Source organism: Mustela nivalis, assembly GCF_964662115.1.
Source record: "Mustela nivalis genome assembly, chromosome: 1".
Lineage (NCBI taxonomy): Eukaryota > Metazoa > Chordata > Mammalia > Carnivora > Mustelidae > Mustela > Mustela nivalis.
Window position 1 is genome coordinate 2,389,739 of NC_139020.1, and position 16,738 is coordinate 2,406,476.

General features: G+C 55.8%; 1 protein-coding gene across 9 annotated transcripts in view; it reads left to right on the forward strand.

Moving 5' to 3' along the window:
- Window positions 1–7: 7 nt before the first annotated feature.
- Window positions 8–16,738, forward strand: part of HSF2BP (heat shock transcription factor 2 binding protein) — a 101,629-nt gene continuing 84,898 nt past the window's right edge. For 2 of the 9 annotated variants that reach the window (XM_082720959.1, XM_082720962.1), the window contains exons 1-3: window positions 16–369; window positions 1,714–1,817; window positions 2,495–2,645. In XM_082720959.1, the coding sequence (XP_082577085.1) occupies window positions 2,564–2,645 (82 nt within the window). In that variant the 5' untranslated portion in view covers window positions 16–369; window positions 1,714–1,817; window positions 2,495–2,563. Of the gene's footprint in view, window positions 424–854; window positions 1,991–2,494; window positions 2,646–16,738 lie in introns of those variants that run through there. The other 7 variants (XM_082720957.1, XM_082720956.1, XM_082720961.1 and 4 more) reach the window with 7 other exon arrangements.

The window sequence follows — 16,738 nt, forward strand, 5'->3', positions numbered from 1 at the left end:
GCGGGCGCTCGCGGCGCGTTCCGAGGCCGAGCGCGCGGACCCTGGCGGCGGCCCGAGCTGCCCAGCGGGGTTCGGGGGCGTCCTCCGGCCTCGGGGGCGCGCGGGTCGCCGCAGCTCCGGGCGTTCGGCGGCGCGGCTAGCCTGCGTCCGTGTTGCCGGCAGAGACGGAAGACCGTCTCGGGGGTCTCGAGTCTTGAAGCCCGCTCCCGAGGGCTCCGTCCGATGGGGCGCTCCCCGCGGGAGACACGGCGGCGAGCCCTTAACGAGGAGCCGCCTCTGCGCGGTGCAGACCCAGAAGGACGCGGTCCTTGGGGTTTTGGCGGGATGCTGAGGACAGCCCCACGGAGGGGTCGCCCTGCTGGGGGCCAGGTCTGAGCCTCTGCTGCCGTCGAGGCAGCGCCTTCCAGCGTCCCCAGTGTCCAGGTCCCGGGGCAGGGCCAGGGCGGGGACAAGTCCGGCGGCGGGGATGAGGGGCAGGGCAGGACCCAGTGCAGAGTCCGGGTCAGCTCCTGGTGCAGGGATGGCAGGAACAGGGTCAGCCTCAGGTCTTCGCAGAGGATGGCAGGGACAGAGTCAGGGTCAGGTCTCTGTGCAGGGGATGGCAGGGTCAGGGTCAGGTCTCTGTGTGGGGGTGGCAGGGACAGGGTCAGGGTCAGGTCTTCGCAGAGGATGGCAGGGACAGAGTCAGGGTCAGGTCTCTGTGCAGGGGATGGCAGGGTCAGGATCAGGTCTCTGTGTGGGGGGTGGCAGGGACAGGGTCAGGGTCAGGTCTCTGTGCAGGGGATGGCAGGGTCAGGGTCAGGTCTCTGTGTGGGGGTGGCAGGGTCAGGGTCAGGTCTTCGCAGAGGATGGCAGGGACAGAGTCAGGGTCAGGTCTCTGTGCAGGGGATGGCAGGGTCAGGGTCAAGTCTCTGTGTGGGGGTGGCAGGGACAGGGTCAGGTCTCTGTACAGGGATTGGCAGGGTCAGGGTCAGGTCTCTGTGTGGGGGTGGCAGGGTCAGGGTCAGGGTCAGGTCCCTGTACAGGGGATGGCAGGGTCAGGGTCAGGTCTCAGTGCAGGGGATGGTAGGGACAGGGCCAGATCTCGGTGAAGGGGATGACAGGGTCAATATCAGGGTCAGGTCTTGGTGCAGGGCAGGACACGGTCAGCGTCAGGTGTCGGGGCAGGGGATGGCAGGGCCAGAGGCAGGTACAAGGACAGATGCAGGGGATGATGGGCTGGTACAGGTCCCGACATGGATGTAGGGATTTAGAGTGTGGTTGAGTCTGTTCCCAGGCCTGGACAACGTGCAGGGGACCCTGACATTGTTGTTGCCGGCCAGTTACAGAAACGGACGAAGTCTTAGTTGTGCAGTAACCCCGTCCACCTGATCCACGGGCTGCACCCTACTTTGCAAACTCGGCGGGCATGCGGGGGCAAGCGAATGGACGAGGTGGCCTCTTCCAGCTGGTGGTGGGCGTCCCAGCTGCGGCGCCAGCTGGCTGGACTGCCCTCCCTATCCAGGGCAGACGCGGAGCCCGCTGTGAGAAAGCTTCGGGCCTCGCTAGTGTCGCTCAGAGCCCCGCGAGGGAGCGTGGCCGCCCGCCGTGTGCGGACGGTCCCTCGAAAGCACCGCCCCCGAGCGCAGCGTCCCTTGCCAAGCAGGACAGGTCCGGTTCGACTTCCTTAACTTGCCATTTACACTCGGGTCTCCCTGTCCTTCTACTTTGCAGTTAACGACTTTAAAAAATCCGGGCAAGCCGGGACAGCGCACGTGGGATCTCGCCCACCGCAACCCTCGTCCGCGGAGCCGAGAACGCCGCTGCCGCTCTGCGAGGTTTGACCCTCGCTGCGCTCCGTTTTCGGCCGCGCGTGGTCGCGTTCCCGCGCTTTCGGCCTGAAGGGTCAGAGGGCGCGGCGCAGGCGCACGGAGCCGAGGCGGCGGCGGCGGCCATGGGCGAGGCAGGCGGCGCTGAGGAGGCCTGTCGGGTCAGTGAGCAGGCCTGTCGGGTCAGTGAGGAGGCCCGGGCTGCCCCCCGCCCCCCCGGCCTTCCCGCGCCGGGCGGCCGCCCGTTTGGGCTTGCGCGGTGCGCCCCGGCTGCCCGGGCCTGGTCGGTGGCGGGGTGGCCCTGCGCGTGGGCCGGGGGTCTGGCGGGGCCGCTGACCGCTGGGGCCGGACGTGTGCAGGGAGCCCGGCCCTCGGGCCCAGGTCCCCGCGCCGTGGCCTCCGCTGCCCGTGAGGAAGGTGGGGGAGCCCCGGGCGTCGGCCTGGTCGCGCCCGTTCGCGGCGCCCCCCCGAGCCTGTTGGCGGCCCGACCCCGGAGGGCGGAGGACGCTGCGGGCCGGCCCGAGGGGGCAGCTGCGGCTTCGTGCGGGGAGCTGGGCGCGGGGTGGCCGGCGTCGACTCGGCCGTCGGGGAGGCCCGGTGCCGGCGAAGGGCCGCAGCCGGCTCCCTCCGGGGCGTGCGGGGCGCGGGCGCGGGGCGGGCCGCGGGGACACCTGCCTGTCTTCCAGCGCGTGGGGGCCCGAGAGGAGTTCGTTAAAGTCCGCAAGAAGGACCTGGAGCGGCTGACGACGGAAGTGATGCAGATCCGGGACTTCCTGCCCCGAATTCTGAGCGGGGACGTGCTGGAGAGCTTCCAGAGGCTGAAGATCGCCGAGAAGAGTGAGTGTCCTCCGCGGCGCCCGCCGCCGGGGCCCTGCCCTCCGGCCTCTCCTCCCGCCCTGCGGACGCGGCGGACTCCCGCGGCTGCGCTCTAGCGCTCAGGGCCGGGGCGGGCGGGGGTCGCGCCCCCCCACGCCGCGCGAGGTGTTAAATGCGTCCGTGACCGGCGCGTGTTCACTTGCTCCGCGGCGAGTGGACAGGGCAGTCGCTCGGGGGTGAGATTTCTGTGCTTCAGAGAGAGGCAGAGAGTCCCCGGCTGACTCTGCTGGGCCTGAGGCCTCCCGTGGGCTCAGCCCCCCAACCCGGAGGTCACGACCTGAGCCGAGGTCAGGAGCTGCAGGGGTGACGGCCCCACCCAGGGGCCCCGCCGGCGGCCAGGTCACTTTTAGAACTGACTGAAGTGCAGAAGTGCCGGGCCTTGTCCACGCGGGGTCTGAGGTTTGGCCTGCGCGCTGGAGCCGCTGCAACGCTCTTAGATTCTGGGATCGGTTCTGCGGTTCCCGAACCGGGGTGAGTGGCCCTGAGCCAGTGTCTGGCGCTTCAGGCTGGTCCGGCCCCCTGCACTGGACGCCGCCACGGCCTGGCCTGCTCTCCAGACGTGTTTCTGGGGGTCGGAGTGTGTGTCCAGCGCCGGCGTGGGCAGAGAGCTCTCGGGACCCAACAGCACACAGTTCTGGTTTGTGCAGATGCTCCTGGTCAGGACGGCAGCCGGGCACGGTTAGAAGGGAGGGTGCTCACGGCCACCACGTCCCCTGTCCTGCTGAGCTTTCTTTGGAGCCCCCAGATCCACCCTGGGCTACCCTGTGGCGTGCTCTGGATGGGGGGCTCCTGCACACAGCCTGCCTCTGACCTCCTTGCTGGCCGCCAGCAGGGCTTGCAAGTGGACGGCCTCATGGATGGAGAGAGAGATTGGGTGCTTCCTCCTGCTCCCTCCATGGCCGTGACTCGCACCCCAGGACCTCCAGCGAGTCTCTGCTCTCGCTGGGCTCTGGTAACAGGTGTTCTCCGCGTCCTCCTCCTGGAGGGCTGTTGCTAGCCTCCGGGTGCCTCACCAGCCCCTGCGCTGCTCTCTCTAAGCCGTCCTGCCCGCAGATGTCAACATCTGCGATTTTCTCTGCCATGGAGACCCTGCGGGATATGCTGTAGGTCACCGGTTATGTCATAGCTCCAGGTCCCCGGCTTCCCAGCCCCTGGTTTTGAGCTCACGCTCAGCCCCCTGACCTTCTGAGAGCAGCTAGTCACCCATGTGCACTCGAAGCAGAGCACGTTGGCGTGCTGAGTGCTTGGGCTTCTTTTCAAATTAGTGAGCCGGCGTTCTGGAAACTACAGCGGGGTCTCCTGGGTTGGTTAGCACGAGTCCGTCCTTAGTCGGTCTTCAGAGATCACAAAATCAAAATTGTGCATACGAGAGCAAGGGCCACGAACAGATCCGTGCCAACGTGGTCCGTGAGACTTCAGGAGCTCTTTCCTCGTGGTCCCCAGGCCCGGTCGTCCTCTCTCCCGCCCTCTGGCCCTTTGGTCATGGTTTGCTTGGCGGGTGCGTCCTCTGCAGCAGCCTTTTGGCTAGTGGAGATGCCTGAAGTTCAGGCTTAGGGCCCTTCCCGTCCCTCCACGGCTCTTCCGGGGGCGGTTGCAGGCACACTGTTTTCGTTCCCAGCTTGGTGCCAGGGCCCCCAGGTTCATCTCTGGCCCTAGGTTTGGCCCAAACGCCAGGCTCAGTTAGGGCCCCGTATCCCACTCCTACTTGACATTTCTTCTGGTCTCACCTTGTGTCAAGTTCTCAGCATTTGTCCTAGTCAGCCTGCAGCCGTCAGGAAGCAGCCCCGGTCCGGCCAGGTCAGGTTCGTTGGTTCCTTACCGGAGGGAGACACACCCTGAGGAACTGGGGGCACCTTGCCAACGAGAGGCTAGAGTTGTGGGTTTGGGGAAAGGGTCGAGTTTAGGCGAAGCGCACATTAAACCACATTGATCTGCTGGGCTGCAGGCGAAGTAGGGCTGTGCGTGGGGCCATCACCGTGTCCTGCTGCCGTGGACCCAGGCCTCGTTTCTTTGAACACTACAAAGTTTAGATCAATGTAGAAAATTGTGTCTGGACGTCCCTTGTTTGAAGTCGTGCAGCTAGCGAGAAAGCGGGGCTGCTTCCCTTTGTCCCAGTGACTTTGACCCCGCAGGGGACCGAGGGAGGTTTCCTTTTTACTGATGTCATTCCAAACAGCAACATTTCTGGCAGTCGGATTTGACGGAATGAGCTTGTTGTGCGTAAGAAATCAGCTGTCCCTGATAGGTGTCGCTGTGACCCTTTACTGCCAGGCTGTGTTCTCGGGAGAAACGTTTCCTGGTAACTTGGCAGCTGATTTACACCTCTGCTGGCCCAGCCCCACAAACTGCAGGACAGGTTTCCTCTGTCCTACCTCTGACTCATGCTGTCCCTGCCCTCCCCTACCTCTGGGCTTCCTCGGTGTTCCTGGGTGGGCAGAAGCTTCACCTAGAGACCTAGGATCCCCCTCGTGGCCCACCCCTCCTCACTATTCACTCCCCTTCCGCCCCTGCCCCCACCTCTCTTCCCATAAGTCCTTACACGTCCCCTCCTGGCTGGATCCTGAATTCATGAGCCTGCGGCCACCGCCGCCACCAAGCCCAGGCCTCCATCATGTCCCTGAATCCCTGCCTCCTGTTTGTCCACTCACCGTCACTTTCAGCCTGTCGCCGTGTGGGTTTTTGTAGCTCTTTGGTGATGTCATTCCCCTGCTTGTGTCTTCCATGGCTTCTCCTTGCTTTTAGGATAAAGACAAAAAAAAAAAAAAAAAAAAAAGAAAACCAGCTCCCCTGAAAGCACTGCCACCCAAGAACAACCAAACGGTAGGCGGCTCGAAGGGCTCCGTGTTGCTGGACTGAACCTCAGTGCGCACTCAGTGCTTGCCTGACTGCCTAGACAGGCTCGGTCTTCCCGTGGGTCCCGCCGGGCGTTCTTATGGCATACGGTGCGGTCCTTCTGAGAGCGTCATGTTACTGTCCTCCTCCGGTGACAGCCGCTGGGGGGCGGGGCCCCGCGTTGGCCTCCCACGCGTTCTCTGTGCCTGGGTATTTGGTCCGGAGGGGCTTCCCCTTTCCCTGCGCGTTGTTCCTTCTGAATTGCTTGGTTCCCGTGGGGCCGGTGTGCTGTGGCCACCTAGGCCCGGCCTAGAAGATGTCCTCCTGGAGCAGCTTTTACCCAGTTTTGGCTGCATTTTTGCTGCTTGGGTGACACGAGGTGAAGAAAGATCCTGTCCTTTTCCTTTTTGTAAGGACTGGGTTCGGCGACTCTTACCTGGGCCTTCTGAGACCAGTCACGGGCGCCGTGGCCTTGAGAATGGCTCCCTCAGAGGCCACCCGGGGACCACAAGGCGGCAGCGGGAGCTGCTGGACACTCCGTCTGCCCTAGGAGGGCTCTTGGCCTGGACCAGGATCCGAGCTGCCTTCGCACTACAGTCCGTGTGCACTTGTCAGCTAGGAGGTGACGCTGCGAGGAATGAGCGCAGGCGGGGAGTGCGGGCGGGGCAGCTCGGCCTGCCTCCACGGGAAGCTTCGTCTGGGGCGGAGGTGTGGCTGCTTCTTGGGCTCAGGCCTGCGGGCCCCACGTCCAACGAACAAACGAGTGTCAAACAAGCCGTGAGCGGGACTTCATTCCGGCTCCAGCGTCGTCACTCCCTGTAGGGAGCCGGGCGGATGCGTGGTGGAATTTGGATTGGGGCAGCTCCTGCTGCTCCTGAGGTCTTCCGGGGATAGAGGAGCGTTGAGGAGCGAGGCGGGCTCTGTTAGAGGGTAAGAGGAGGGTGTTCTCGGCTGGGGTCATGGTGTGTGTGCACGTCTCAGCCCGGAGACTGCGGGGTTGCCTGCCGGCCTGTGAGCTCTTCCTTCTGCTTGATATGTGGAGCAAGGATTGGGGTATGGGGGAGTCAGGGTCAGTAAACGTCCGCGGTTCGTGGAAGACAAAATAATTGTAGTTTATTGTTTTTAATTTGCGACGAGAAGCCGGTGGAAGTTACCCCGCGGACCTGATGCTGAGGTAGCGACTAGACGTCGTCCTCAGTGGACGATTTCTGTATCAGAGCGAAGGGACAGTGCGAGGACTTGGGCGGGAGGGAGGGGAATTAACGATAGATGCTCGCGGGGGGAGGCCCGGGCGTCCTCCGACCGCGGGATGATGGCTGTGCGGGCGGCGTGGACGGGCCCACAAAGAAGTGATTAGTCTCGGTGCGAGGCGAGGCCAGGGCTCCGCGGGGAAATACGGAGTGGCCTGGACACTGCTTCGGCCGAACTCTCGGACGTGTCCCTGCCTGTAAGGCGGGGCCGGGGCTGTTTGCCTCAGAAGGTAGTGAGACTTAAACTGAGACTCTCTGCGGGAAGCGTGTGGCGTGGTGTGCGGCTCAGGGGGTGCCCTCAGGGAGGAGGACCCCCACAGGCCGAGGGGCCCCTGAGCACTTGCTGGACCGAGTGAAGAAAGTGCCCTGAGCCAGCAGCGCCATTCCGGCCTGGACCGCGCCGCTCCGTGAGTTCGGCAAACAGTTAGAGAGGGTTAGGAGTGCGACTGACCTCGTTCGAATTCTTGTTCTTTCTTATCTGCGTGGAATGGGGGTACCTGTGGGTCCTCAGGCCTCCGTAAGGTGACCTCGGCGAAGCAGAGACTTGGACGTACCAGCAGAAGTTAACTCACTCCCTGGTCTCACCGTCTCACGTCTGTTCATCTAACAACGACGGAGTTATTACTGTGTCAGTGTGTGTCAAAAGTTTTATCTTTATTACTATTATTTTACTTATTTTTATTAACATATAACGTATTATTTGTCTCAGGGGTACAGGTCTGTGATTCATCATCTTACACCATTCCCAGCCCTCACCATAGCACATGCCCTCCCCAGTGTCCGGCCACCCCGTCCCCTACCCACCACCCCTCCAGCAACCCTCAGTTGTCTCCTGAGATTAAGAGTCTCTTAGGGTTTGTCAGGTGCCTGGGTGGCACCGTTGGTTAATCGACTGCCTTCGGCTCAGGTCATGATCCTGGAGTCCTGGAATCGAGCCCCGCATCGGGCTCCCTGCTCGGCGGGGAGTCTGCTTCTCCCGCTGACCTCTCTCCTCTCATGCGCTCTCTGTCAAATAAATAATAAAACCTTAAAAAAAAAAGAGAGTCTCCTAGGGTTTGTTTCCCTCTCTAGTTTCATCTTGTTTCCTTTTTTTCCTCTCTTCCCTTACGATCCTCTGTCTTGTTTCTCTACTTCCTCATATCAGGGAGATCATGTGATAATTGTCTTTCCTGATTGGCTTATCTCGCTCAGCATGATACCCTCTGGTTCCATCTACGTCCTTGCAGACGGCAAGATTTCATTTCTTTTGTGGCTGCAGAGTATTCCACTGTGTAGATACACCACATGTACTCCATCCATTCATCCGTGGACGGACATCTTGCCATGGGCTCTTTCCATAGTTTGTCTTGTGGACACTGCTGCTGTGAACATTGGGGTGCACGTGCCCCTTCGGATCACTGCATTTGTGTCTTTGGGGTAAATACCCAGTAGTGCGATGGCTGGCTTATGGGGAAAAACGTGTGTCTCAAACCAGAGTCTTATTTTTTAAAGACTTTCTTATTTTATTTTATATTTTTAGTTTAAAGAGAACTTATCGACATATATTTTACTTACAAGTTGACATGTTGTTTATTTTTTTCCCCTTAAATTTTTATTTTTTAAAATTTTTAAATTAACATATAATGTATTATTTGCCCCAGGGGTACAGGTCTGTGAGTCGCCAGGTTTACACACTTCACAGCACTCTCCATAACACATACCTTCCCCAATATCCATAACCCCACCTCCCTCTCCCTCTCCCCCCTCCCCCCGGATCTCTTATGGTTTGTCTCCCTCCTGATCCCATCTTGTTTTATTTACTCTTTTCCTACCCCCTAACCCCCCACATTGCATCTTCACTTCCTCACATCAGGCAATGTCCACAATAGCCAAACTGGAAAGAACGTAGGTGTCCATCCACAGATGAGTGGATAAAGAGGAATATATATACACAATGGAATACTATGCAGCCATCAAAAGAAATGAAATCTTGCCATTTGTGATGACATGGATGGAACTAGAGGGTATTAGACTGTGTGAAAGACTTACTTAATTTATAGAGAGAGAGTGTATGTAAGCGTGGGAGGGACAGAGGGAGAGGACCTCAAGCAGACCCCCCGCTGAGCGCAGCGCCCATCCTGGGCCTCTGTCTCACAGCCCTCAAGCCATGACCTGAGCTGAATCAAGAGTTGGACTCTGACCGACTGAGCCACTCAGCTGCCCCTAGAATCCCATTAGAAAAAAAAAATCCTGTTTATGTGTGGTACAATATGTAAAATAGAGGGAAGTTACATTTTCTGCATATTTAGAAGATTCTGTCGGAACGTTACTTGTAAGATCAGCACAATGAAGGAGTTCTGATGAAAACAAAATATAATGTTACAGGTTTTGGAAATCAGATGCAGTACCATGTCAGTGTCTAACTTCTATTTTTAGGTTTGGTTTTCAAGTAACAAGGAAAAGACACAAATCGTAGAGATAAGGAATTGCAAATGGTGAAGTTTTCAACATTTCACTCTGCAGCATCATGATGCTTTTCAGTGAAACCGATCTGAAAGTGTGAAGCCAGTGGGTCAGATGTTTGTTTTACAGTGAAGTCACAGGGTCCAACAACTCCCGACCTGTCCTACTAGCCCAGGTGCATTTGGAGAGAGGTGGCAGAAAAGCCACGGGCCTGTCCTGTAAAACGCTTTGTAAACGCATATGCTGCCTCTGCGATGGTGGGTGACGTAACTTAGCAACAAGCGGACATCTGTGCGGCAGATGTCAGACACTCACCCCAGAGTCTGGGGATGGAATCAGGTACCATTTCCTGTTGACACCAAGCGAAAATTATGGTCTCGTTTCTTATATTTTAAAATCTGCAACATTCGTTTTAACCTTTCAGAACTTTTTATTTAAGTACGTGTTTAAGTGCTAATACTGTGAACCAGCCTTGTTTTGTTCCGGGAACATCAGTAATGAATAAGGAGCAGTGCAGCCGTGATACACGGGGAGAGACCTGGCTGATTTTCTTTAGCAACAGGAGAGAGTTATTCTGTGTAATTTAAAATTTGTACATGTCAGCATGGTCCCATAGAACCTTCTGTGCTGATGAAGTATTATGTGACTCACGTCATCCTTGTCTGTTTAAGAAACAGGCAGTGGCCACATGTGGCCAACTGGCCCAGCACCATTTACTGAAAACACAGCCTTCCGTCCTGTACTACGGTTGGTTTTGTTCGAAGCGGCTGGCATGTGCGGATTTGATTCTGAATTCTTTATTAGTTTTATTATTTGTTTTCATATTGTTTGTTATCAGTACTTACTAGTTTTTTAGCTGTTCTTTTTTTTTTTTTTAAAGATTTTATTTATTTGACACAGAGAGAGCGCGAGATCACCAGCAGGCAGAGAAACAAGCAGAGAGGGAGGGGGAAGCAGGCTCCCTGCCAAGCAGAGAGCCCGATGTGAGGCTCGATCCCAGGACCCTGAGATCATAACCTGAGCTGAAGGCAGAAGCTTAACCCGCTGAGCCACTCAGGCACCCCTTACTAGTTTTTAACACTGATTTTTTACTTGGTTGTGTTTTATTCCAGCTTCCCAATGGAATTCTCTTCTTGTCTTTTGCCGGAACATTGACCGCAGTTATTTTAAAGCTCTGGATTTGGCAACTCCATTGACTGGGTCACCTCCTGGTCTGCTTGTAGTGTCTACTTTCCCTCTTGGTAATCTCGGTAATTTTTTTATTGATTAACAGATTTTTTAAAAGTGAACACTTGTGGAGGCTTTGGATGGTAGTAATTTCTCTAACGAGTCGTCCCCCTCCCTTGCACTGTCTGTCCACCTCTGCAGCGTCTGTGTGCTGCTGACGTGTTGCCGAGTGCCTGGAAGAAGAAGCTGGCTCTGACCTTAGTGTCCTTCTCTATGCTTCCGTCTGTTCTGGGACCGCGGCCCACCCCAAGTCCTGGCTGTCGAACCGCTCTGTACCTTATTTTCATTTCCCAGCTCCGTGCACTGCTGACTTCTCTGTCCAGCTTTGCTGCCTTGTTGCCTGTGCTGCTTTGGAATATGCCAAGGTCCCTGGCAGGAAAGGGGTGGGAGGCGGGGCTCCTGTGCCGCAGGGCCTGTTCCGGCTCCCTGGGTGCTGGCCCGAGGGCCCCTCTAGCTCAGTAACTCTCACATACCTCCAGAGGGCTTAGTTGGTTTAAATTCCGCTCTCCTAATGATTTCCCATGGGAAGGTTGGTGTGCTGCCTCGCCATCGCAGCTGGAAATGGAAGCCCTTCCACGTATGTGGTCGTGATTTTTAAGTTGTTGAAAACACACCGTGATGTCAAAGACAGGCCGTGCATAGGATCCGAATTAAAGGAGGCTGAAGGTAAAACTGAAGGCCATACCTGCCCCTGGACTGGTGGTGGCGCCGGGAAGCAGAAAATACTGTAAAGGGCAGTTTGGGGTCTTTCGACAGAATCTGAATGTCAGTGGTAGATTAGTTAGAGGTGTTAATACTAATTTTCTAAAGTTGACAACCAGGCCGAGTAGGTGTGTAGGACATTATCCTTAGTGTGTGTGTGTGTGGGGGGGCAGTGATGAGCAAACGTGAAGTGTTGCCGCACACACGTCTGGGTAAGAGGAATATGGGTATTGTCTGTATTATTTTTACTCATGCGATGTTCTGTAAGTTTGGAAAAGTTCGGGAAACCTCGTAAAATGGAAAAAGTGTTTATAGAACATACGTGTCCTTTAGGCCCTCTTACGTTGTCAGCAGCGGGGTTTGAAGGCCAGTGTACTGCGCGGTCTCTAAAGTGTTGGTGGGTGTTTCGAGATTAATTTCCCAAGAGTCTGGTGTTAATGAGAAGAGGGAGCCTCTGTTTCAGCTCAGAGAACGAGGCGTTCTGGTCCCTGGGCACGGGAAGGAGAGAGAGCGCCAGGAAGAGTCCCATGGGAGAGGAGATGGCGAGAGGGATTGCAGGGGCACCTGGCTGGCCCGGTCGGTGGAGCGGGGACTCGCGATACTGGGGTGTGAGTTTGAGCCCCACACTGGGTGTAGAGATGACGTAAAAATAAAGTCTTTAAATAAAAGAGATTTTTAAAATCAAATAATGACCCAAAGTTTCTAGTGACCCAAGTCTCTAATATCAGAATGTCTCCTGCCCAATGTTCGGCGAGAACAAAAGGGGCCACCAGAAGTGTAATGTAGTGAGGGCACACAGGTGTGGGGAGGGTTTGGGGGAGACGCACGAGGGTCACCCCTGGCAACTGGGGGACTGGGGAGCCAGGACTGCCCCAAGAGCTGCCGGTGCACACGAGGGCAGGTCCCTCCCCCAGAAGGTGGTTACTGCGGCTGGAAGGTCGGCAGGGACGGCGCAGAGAAGCGGATGTCCTAGCAGGTCTCTGACCCCGGTCCCTGTGGAGACTGTCACTGTCCCAACTGAAGAGGAGCCTGAAAGCCTGGGAGACCGCGTACTCCTGGAGCACAGAGCGTGGTGGAGGGTAGGCCCGAGGGGCACAGGGGAGGGGGTGGTAGCCACGGTGGAGACAGCAGCGACGGTGTTGGAACGTATCACTCTGACACCGTCTTTAACTGGGCGTTCATGTGCCAATCAACGGAAACATTTCCCGTCTCTCTGGTTTGAGAAATACGTTAGCAGACCTCTTGACTTCAGCAAGATCGATCTTAGTTGTTTGTGACGGCATTTATTTTCAAGTGTTCAGTGAACGTAGTTTCTAAGTCCGTTAGGGAGGTGTTCACTATGTGCCCGGCATCTGTCAAGCACTGCTAGGTAAGATCGTGACACACAAAGGACAAAGTCTGCCCCTTTTCCCTGGGACTTTACAGGGAGCCCAAGGAGCTCCCACCTTCAGATGCTGCCGGCGGTGACACAGGTGCTGCCAAGTCCATTGGCAGTGCCAGTACAGAGCGGATTCCTGTTAGTCACACGTGGTCTTCGTCTTATAGAAGATAACTCCAGTGGCCTTTAAGTTAGAAGAAGAGCGGTTTGGGGAGCAGATTTTTGGCAGCATGGGGAAAAAAATGCTATTTCCATGTTCTGGTTCCAACTCTTTTCCTCTCCCCCTTTGATTTGTTTAAAACACAATTACGGTTAATTAAGGTGTTGTTCGGCTGGCTTGTAGTGTGTAGAAGGATCTGAAATGCACTTAGGCTCTTTAACTAAAGCCCCCCTTTTAATGAACCCTGAAGTATTCTCATTTTTCCACTTTCTGAACTTACACTGTGGACAGGCTGATTAAGTGAACATGAGATCTTTAGGATGGGTCCTGATCCAGGATGACTGGTGTCCTTGCGGAAGGGTACATTTGGACCCAGAGGCAGCTGTGCACAGGGAAGCTGATGTGAGGAGACTGGGAGCAAGCCCGGTGACCGTGGAGGCGGACGGGAATCCTGGAAGATCCAGGCTGCTGAAAGCCGGAGGCGCCAGAGAAGGATCCTCACCCACAGGTTTCAGAGAGAGCCCAGGCCCGCTGACACTGGCCTCTGGAGCTAGGGGAGAAGCTGTTGCTGTTGTCAGAAACTGTCCACTTGGTGGTGCTCTGTTGCACATCTTCCAAATCTCAATGCACGGCAAAGACAGGGTCCATCAGCAGCTAATTATGAATTCTTTTCTAAACCTATTAGAGACCGACGTGGAGAAGTTAAGAGCTATTAAAGACACTTTCTTTTGGGGGCGCCTGGGTGGCTCGGGGTTAAAGCCTCTGCCTTCAGCTCAGGTCATGATCTCGGGGTCCTGGGATCGAGCCCCACATCGGGCTCTCTGCTCAGCGGGGAGCCTGCTTCCCTCTCTCTCTGCCTGCCTCTCTGCCTGCTTGGAATCTCTGTCAAATAAATAAATGAAATATTAAAAAAAAAAACCAAAAACCCTTTCTTTTGGATTTGGGATCTTAAGCTGTTTTGGTCAAAATAATACTTTGATGTTAACGTGAAGCAGCTGGTAGTTACTGCGCCTGGTGTGGGCACGCCGGTGACAGAGGCAGGGTAGGAGACCGTGATCTCTCTCACAGGGCTTCCATTTCTTCGCTCAGTATTTTAGAAGCGCAGCTTTTCCTTTGTAGCACTGTCTCCTGTTGCTGATAGTTCTCCGCACCCTTCCTGTGAACAAGTTAGGTTAAGGGGTACAGTCATTCTCGTGTCACTAAAACTTAAAGAAGGAATGTGCATTTCGGAAGCCATATCGACGTGGAAACGCCTGTGGCGCAAATCGCGTCTCTGCACTGGGAGTCCGTCCTGGCCGCCCTTTTGCTCCGCCGACAGTGAGGCGGGTGCCAGAGACCAGAAGTCAGAAGACGGTGTCGGCTGGGGGGCAGCTCCTTTCCTGTTCTGATACTGAGGCTGGATAAGATCATGTCATTCACTCTCCGTACTCCTTCCGTCCCTCTTTTGTTTTTTTATTTAAGATTTTATTTATTTATTTATTTATTTGAGAAAGAGATGGTGAGAGAGAGCGTGAGGGGGGAAGGTCAGAAGGAGAAGCAGACTCCCCGTGGAGCCGGGAGCCCGAGGCGGGGCTTGACCCTGGGGCTCCGGGATCATGCCCTGAGCCAAAGGCAGTTGCTTAACCAACAGGTGTCGTCTTCTCTCTGGTTTTTAAAAAAAAGTCATGGAAGCAGCATCTTCTCATCATTAGGCCTAATCGCAGTGGCTGTGTTTTTCTCTGTGGGTAGAGAAGTGAAGTGGGTAGAGAAGGAGTGGGTAGAGAAGTGAAATTCTTCTGTGTGACAAATATTTATAAAATTCCAAGTGCCATTGTAGGGACTTGGGGTGTATGGGAAAATGAACCCTGAAAATGTCTGCCTTGCCAGGGGTTTGTTCAGGGCTGCAGGCCCCGCTGGGGGCCTCGGGAGAAAAGCAAGGTGTGGGTTTTGTCGGAAGGCGGTGGCAGTGCTCCCCCCCGGCCACCAGGCGGCGGCCTCGTACAGCGGAAAGGCGCCCGCCGCCTCAGGGTGCTTGGGGTGGGCGGTGCGGACTTGGAATTCTGTGGGGCACCTGGCGGGGAGTGGGATGTCTGATCCTGCCCCTCATTATGGCAGCCTGTGGCAAGGTCAGGTACAGCTACACCAGGCGACTGTGAAGTTGTCCTAATGAGAAACTTTTGGGCGGCCAGAATTAATTCCTGCCTATTTTTGTAGGTACGGCTTGTAGAGATGAGATGTTGTGTCTCCTTTGCCACGTTTGAGTGACGTGCAGCTTGATGATACCAGCAAATTCAGAAGTGAGCTGGAAAGAAAAAGCTTGCACCACTAATAATTTCATTTTAGTTCCATTTTTCTTTTTTTTGCTGACCACGTGCACTTCATAGTTCCCTCATAATTACAAATAACGCAGGTCTTCATGTACGTTGTTATACGGCGCAGGTGTGCAGCTGTCCCAGCATAGCCCTGGAGGGACGGCTGATTTCCTGGGCGGCCGCTTGGAGGCGGAGCAGAATCCCGGGGAGGGTCCCCATGTGGCCTGATGCGTGGCAGGAGAGATAGTCCCACTGTATTTCCTGTGGCTTCTGAGAAACGCATTTTAAGAGCACTCCTGCCAGCCGGTTTCAGAATCTGTAACTGAGTTCGCAGCTTTAGGTGCTAATCATCTCTCTAGGACAGAGGTTCCCTGGAACACGCAGACTCTGTTTCTCCAGAGCTTCGGGGATGCCCTGCTGTTCTTGGCAGTCCCCCGCCTTCTCCACGCCCTGGGCCATGAAGCCGCACCCCTCCTCTTGTCCGCACCTCCCCCGAGCAAGCGCGGCCAGCCGTCCCCCCCTCAGGTAGAGGGAAGTGCCAGCTCGCAGGCTGCTGCTTCCCACCACCTTCTGGTTTTCCGCCCCCTCGTTCCGGGTGCTGGGCTCGCGCTGGCTCTCGCTGGTTGTGTGTTGATTTCATTGTGTTAATGACCAGAGACCAGGCTGTCGTCCTGAAGCCGAACCTCTCAAAGTCTGTTCCCAGACCAGCGCCATCTGCCTCACCTGAGAACTTGCTGGAAGGGCAGGTTCCCAGGCGTGAATTGGCAGCTCTGCCCTTTAGGGGCTCCTGGTGGACAGTAACACGTGGGGACCACTGTCCACAGCATTGCTGCTTGAGTCGGAGAAGGTGCGAGTGCTGCCTTCCCCTCAGCTCTCAATCTACGGTCGCATAAAAGTGGGAGATTTCTTAGTGCCTGAAGTCAGGACGCTTAAATTTTTAAGTCCTATATTTCTTTGCTTTTTAAATGTCAGTATTTCTACATCATAATATCTTTTATTTAAAATTGATCAGACGTGGGATGCCTGAGTGGGTTAAGCCTCTGCCTTCGGCTCAGGTCATGGTCCCAGGGTCCTGGGATCGAGCCCCGCATCAGGTTCTCTGCTCAGCAGGGGAGCCTGCTTCCCCCCCACCCCTGCCTGCCTCTCTGCTGCTTGTGATTTCTCTCTCTGTCATATAAATAAAATCTTAAAAAAAATTAAAAATCAATTTTGATTTCAGACCCAAATGTGGATATCTTGAGGATTTTTGTGGGCTTTCGAATCATCCATCTGAATGACTCTCGTGGAGAGGAAGAAAACCTTAGCTCCTTGCTCTCACGGTGGCCTTTTCTGGTCTGATCCCGGCTGCTGCCGCCCCTCTGTTGACAGCTGCCGCAGCTCTTGCTCCTGAGTCAGTCTGCCAGTCGGTGTGAATCAGCCCCGGCTGCCACTGTCTCTGTGCCGAGCCGCCTCCTGCTTGCTGTGGAGCAGATCCAAGTCTGTGCCACGAGGCAGGCGGGCTTCTCAGCCCTGCCTTCAGTCTCTTACATAACCCACTTCCTTAAAGCCTTGACTACGAGTCTGGCAGTAAAATGAGGTCTTAAAACCCAAGACTGAAAACAACAACAAAAGTACTGTCTGGTATGGGCTAAAAACGGACAGAAACCTGGAAAGCAGAACTTTTAGAATGTTGGTCATCGAAGGCCCAGTTCTGTGACTTAGCCCCCCCGAGCAGCCAGGGCCCGTTTTCCTAAAAGATGTGGCACGGTGGGTTCTCAGAGGGGACTCGTGCT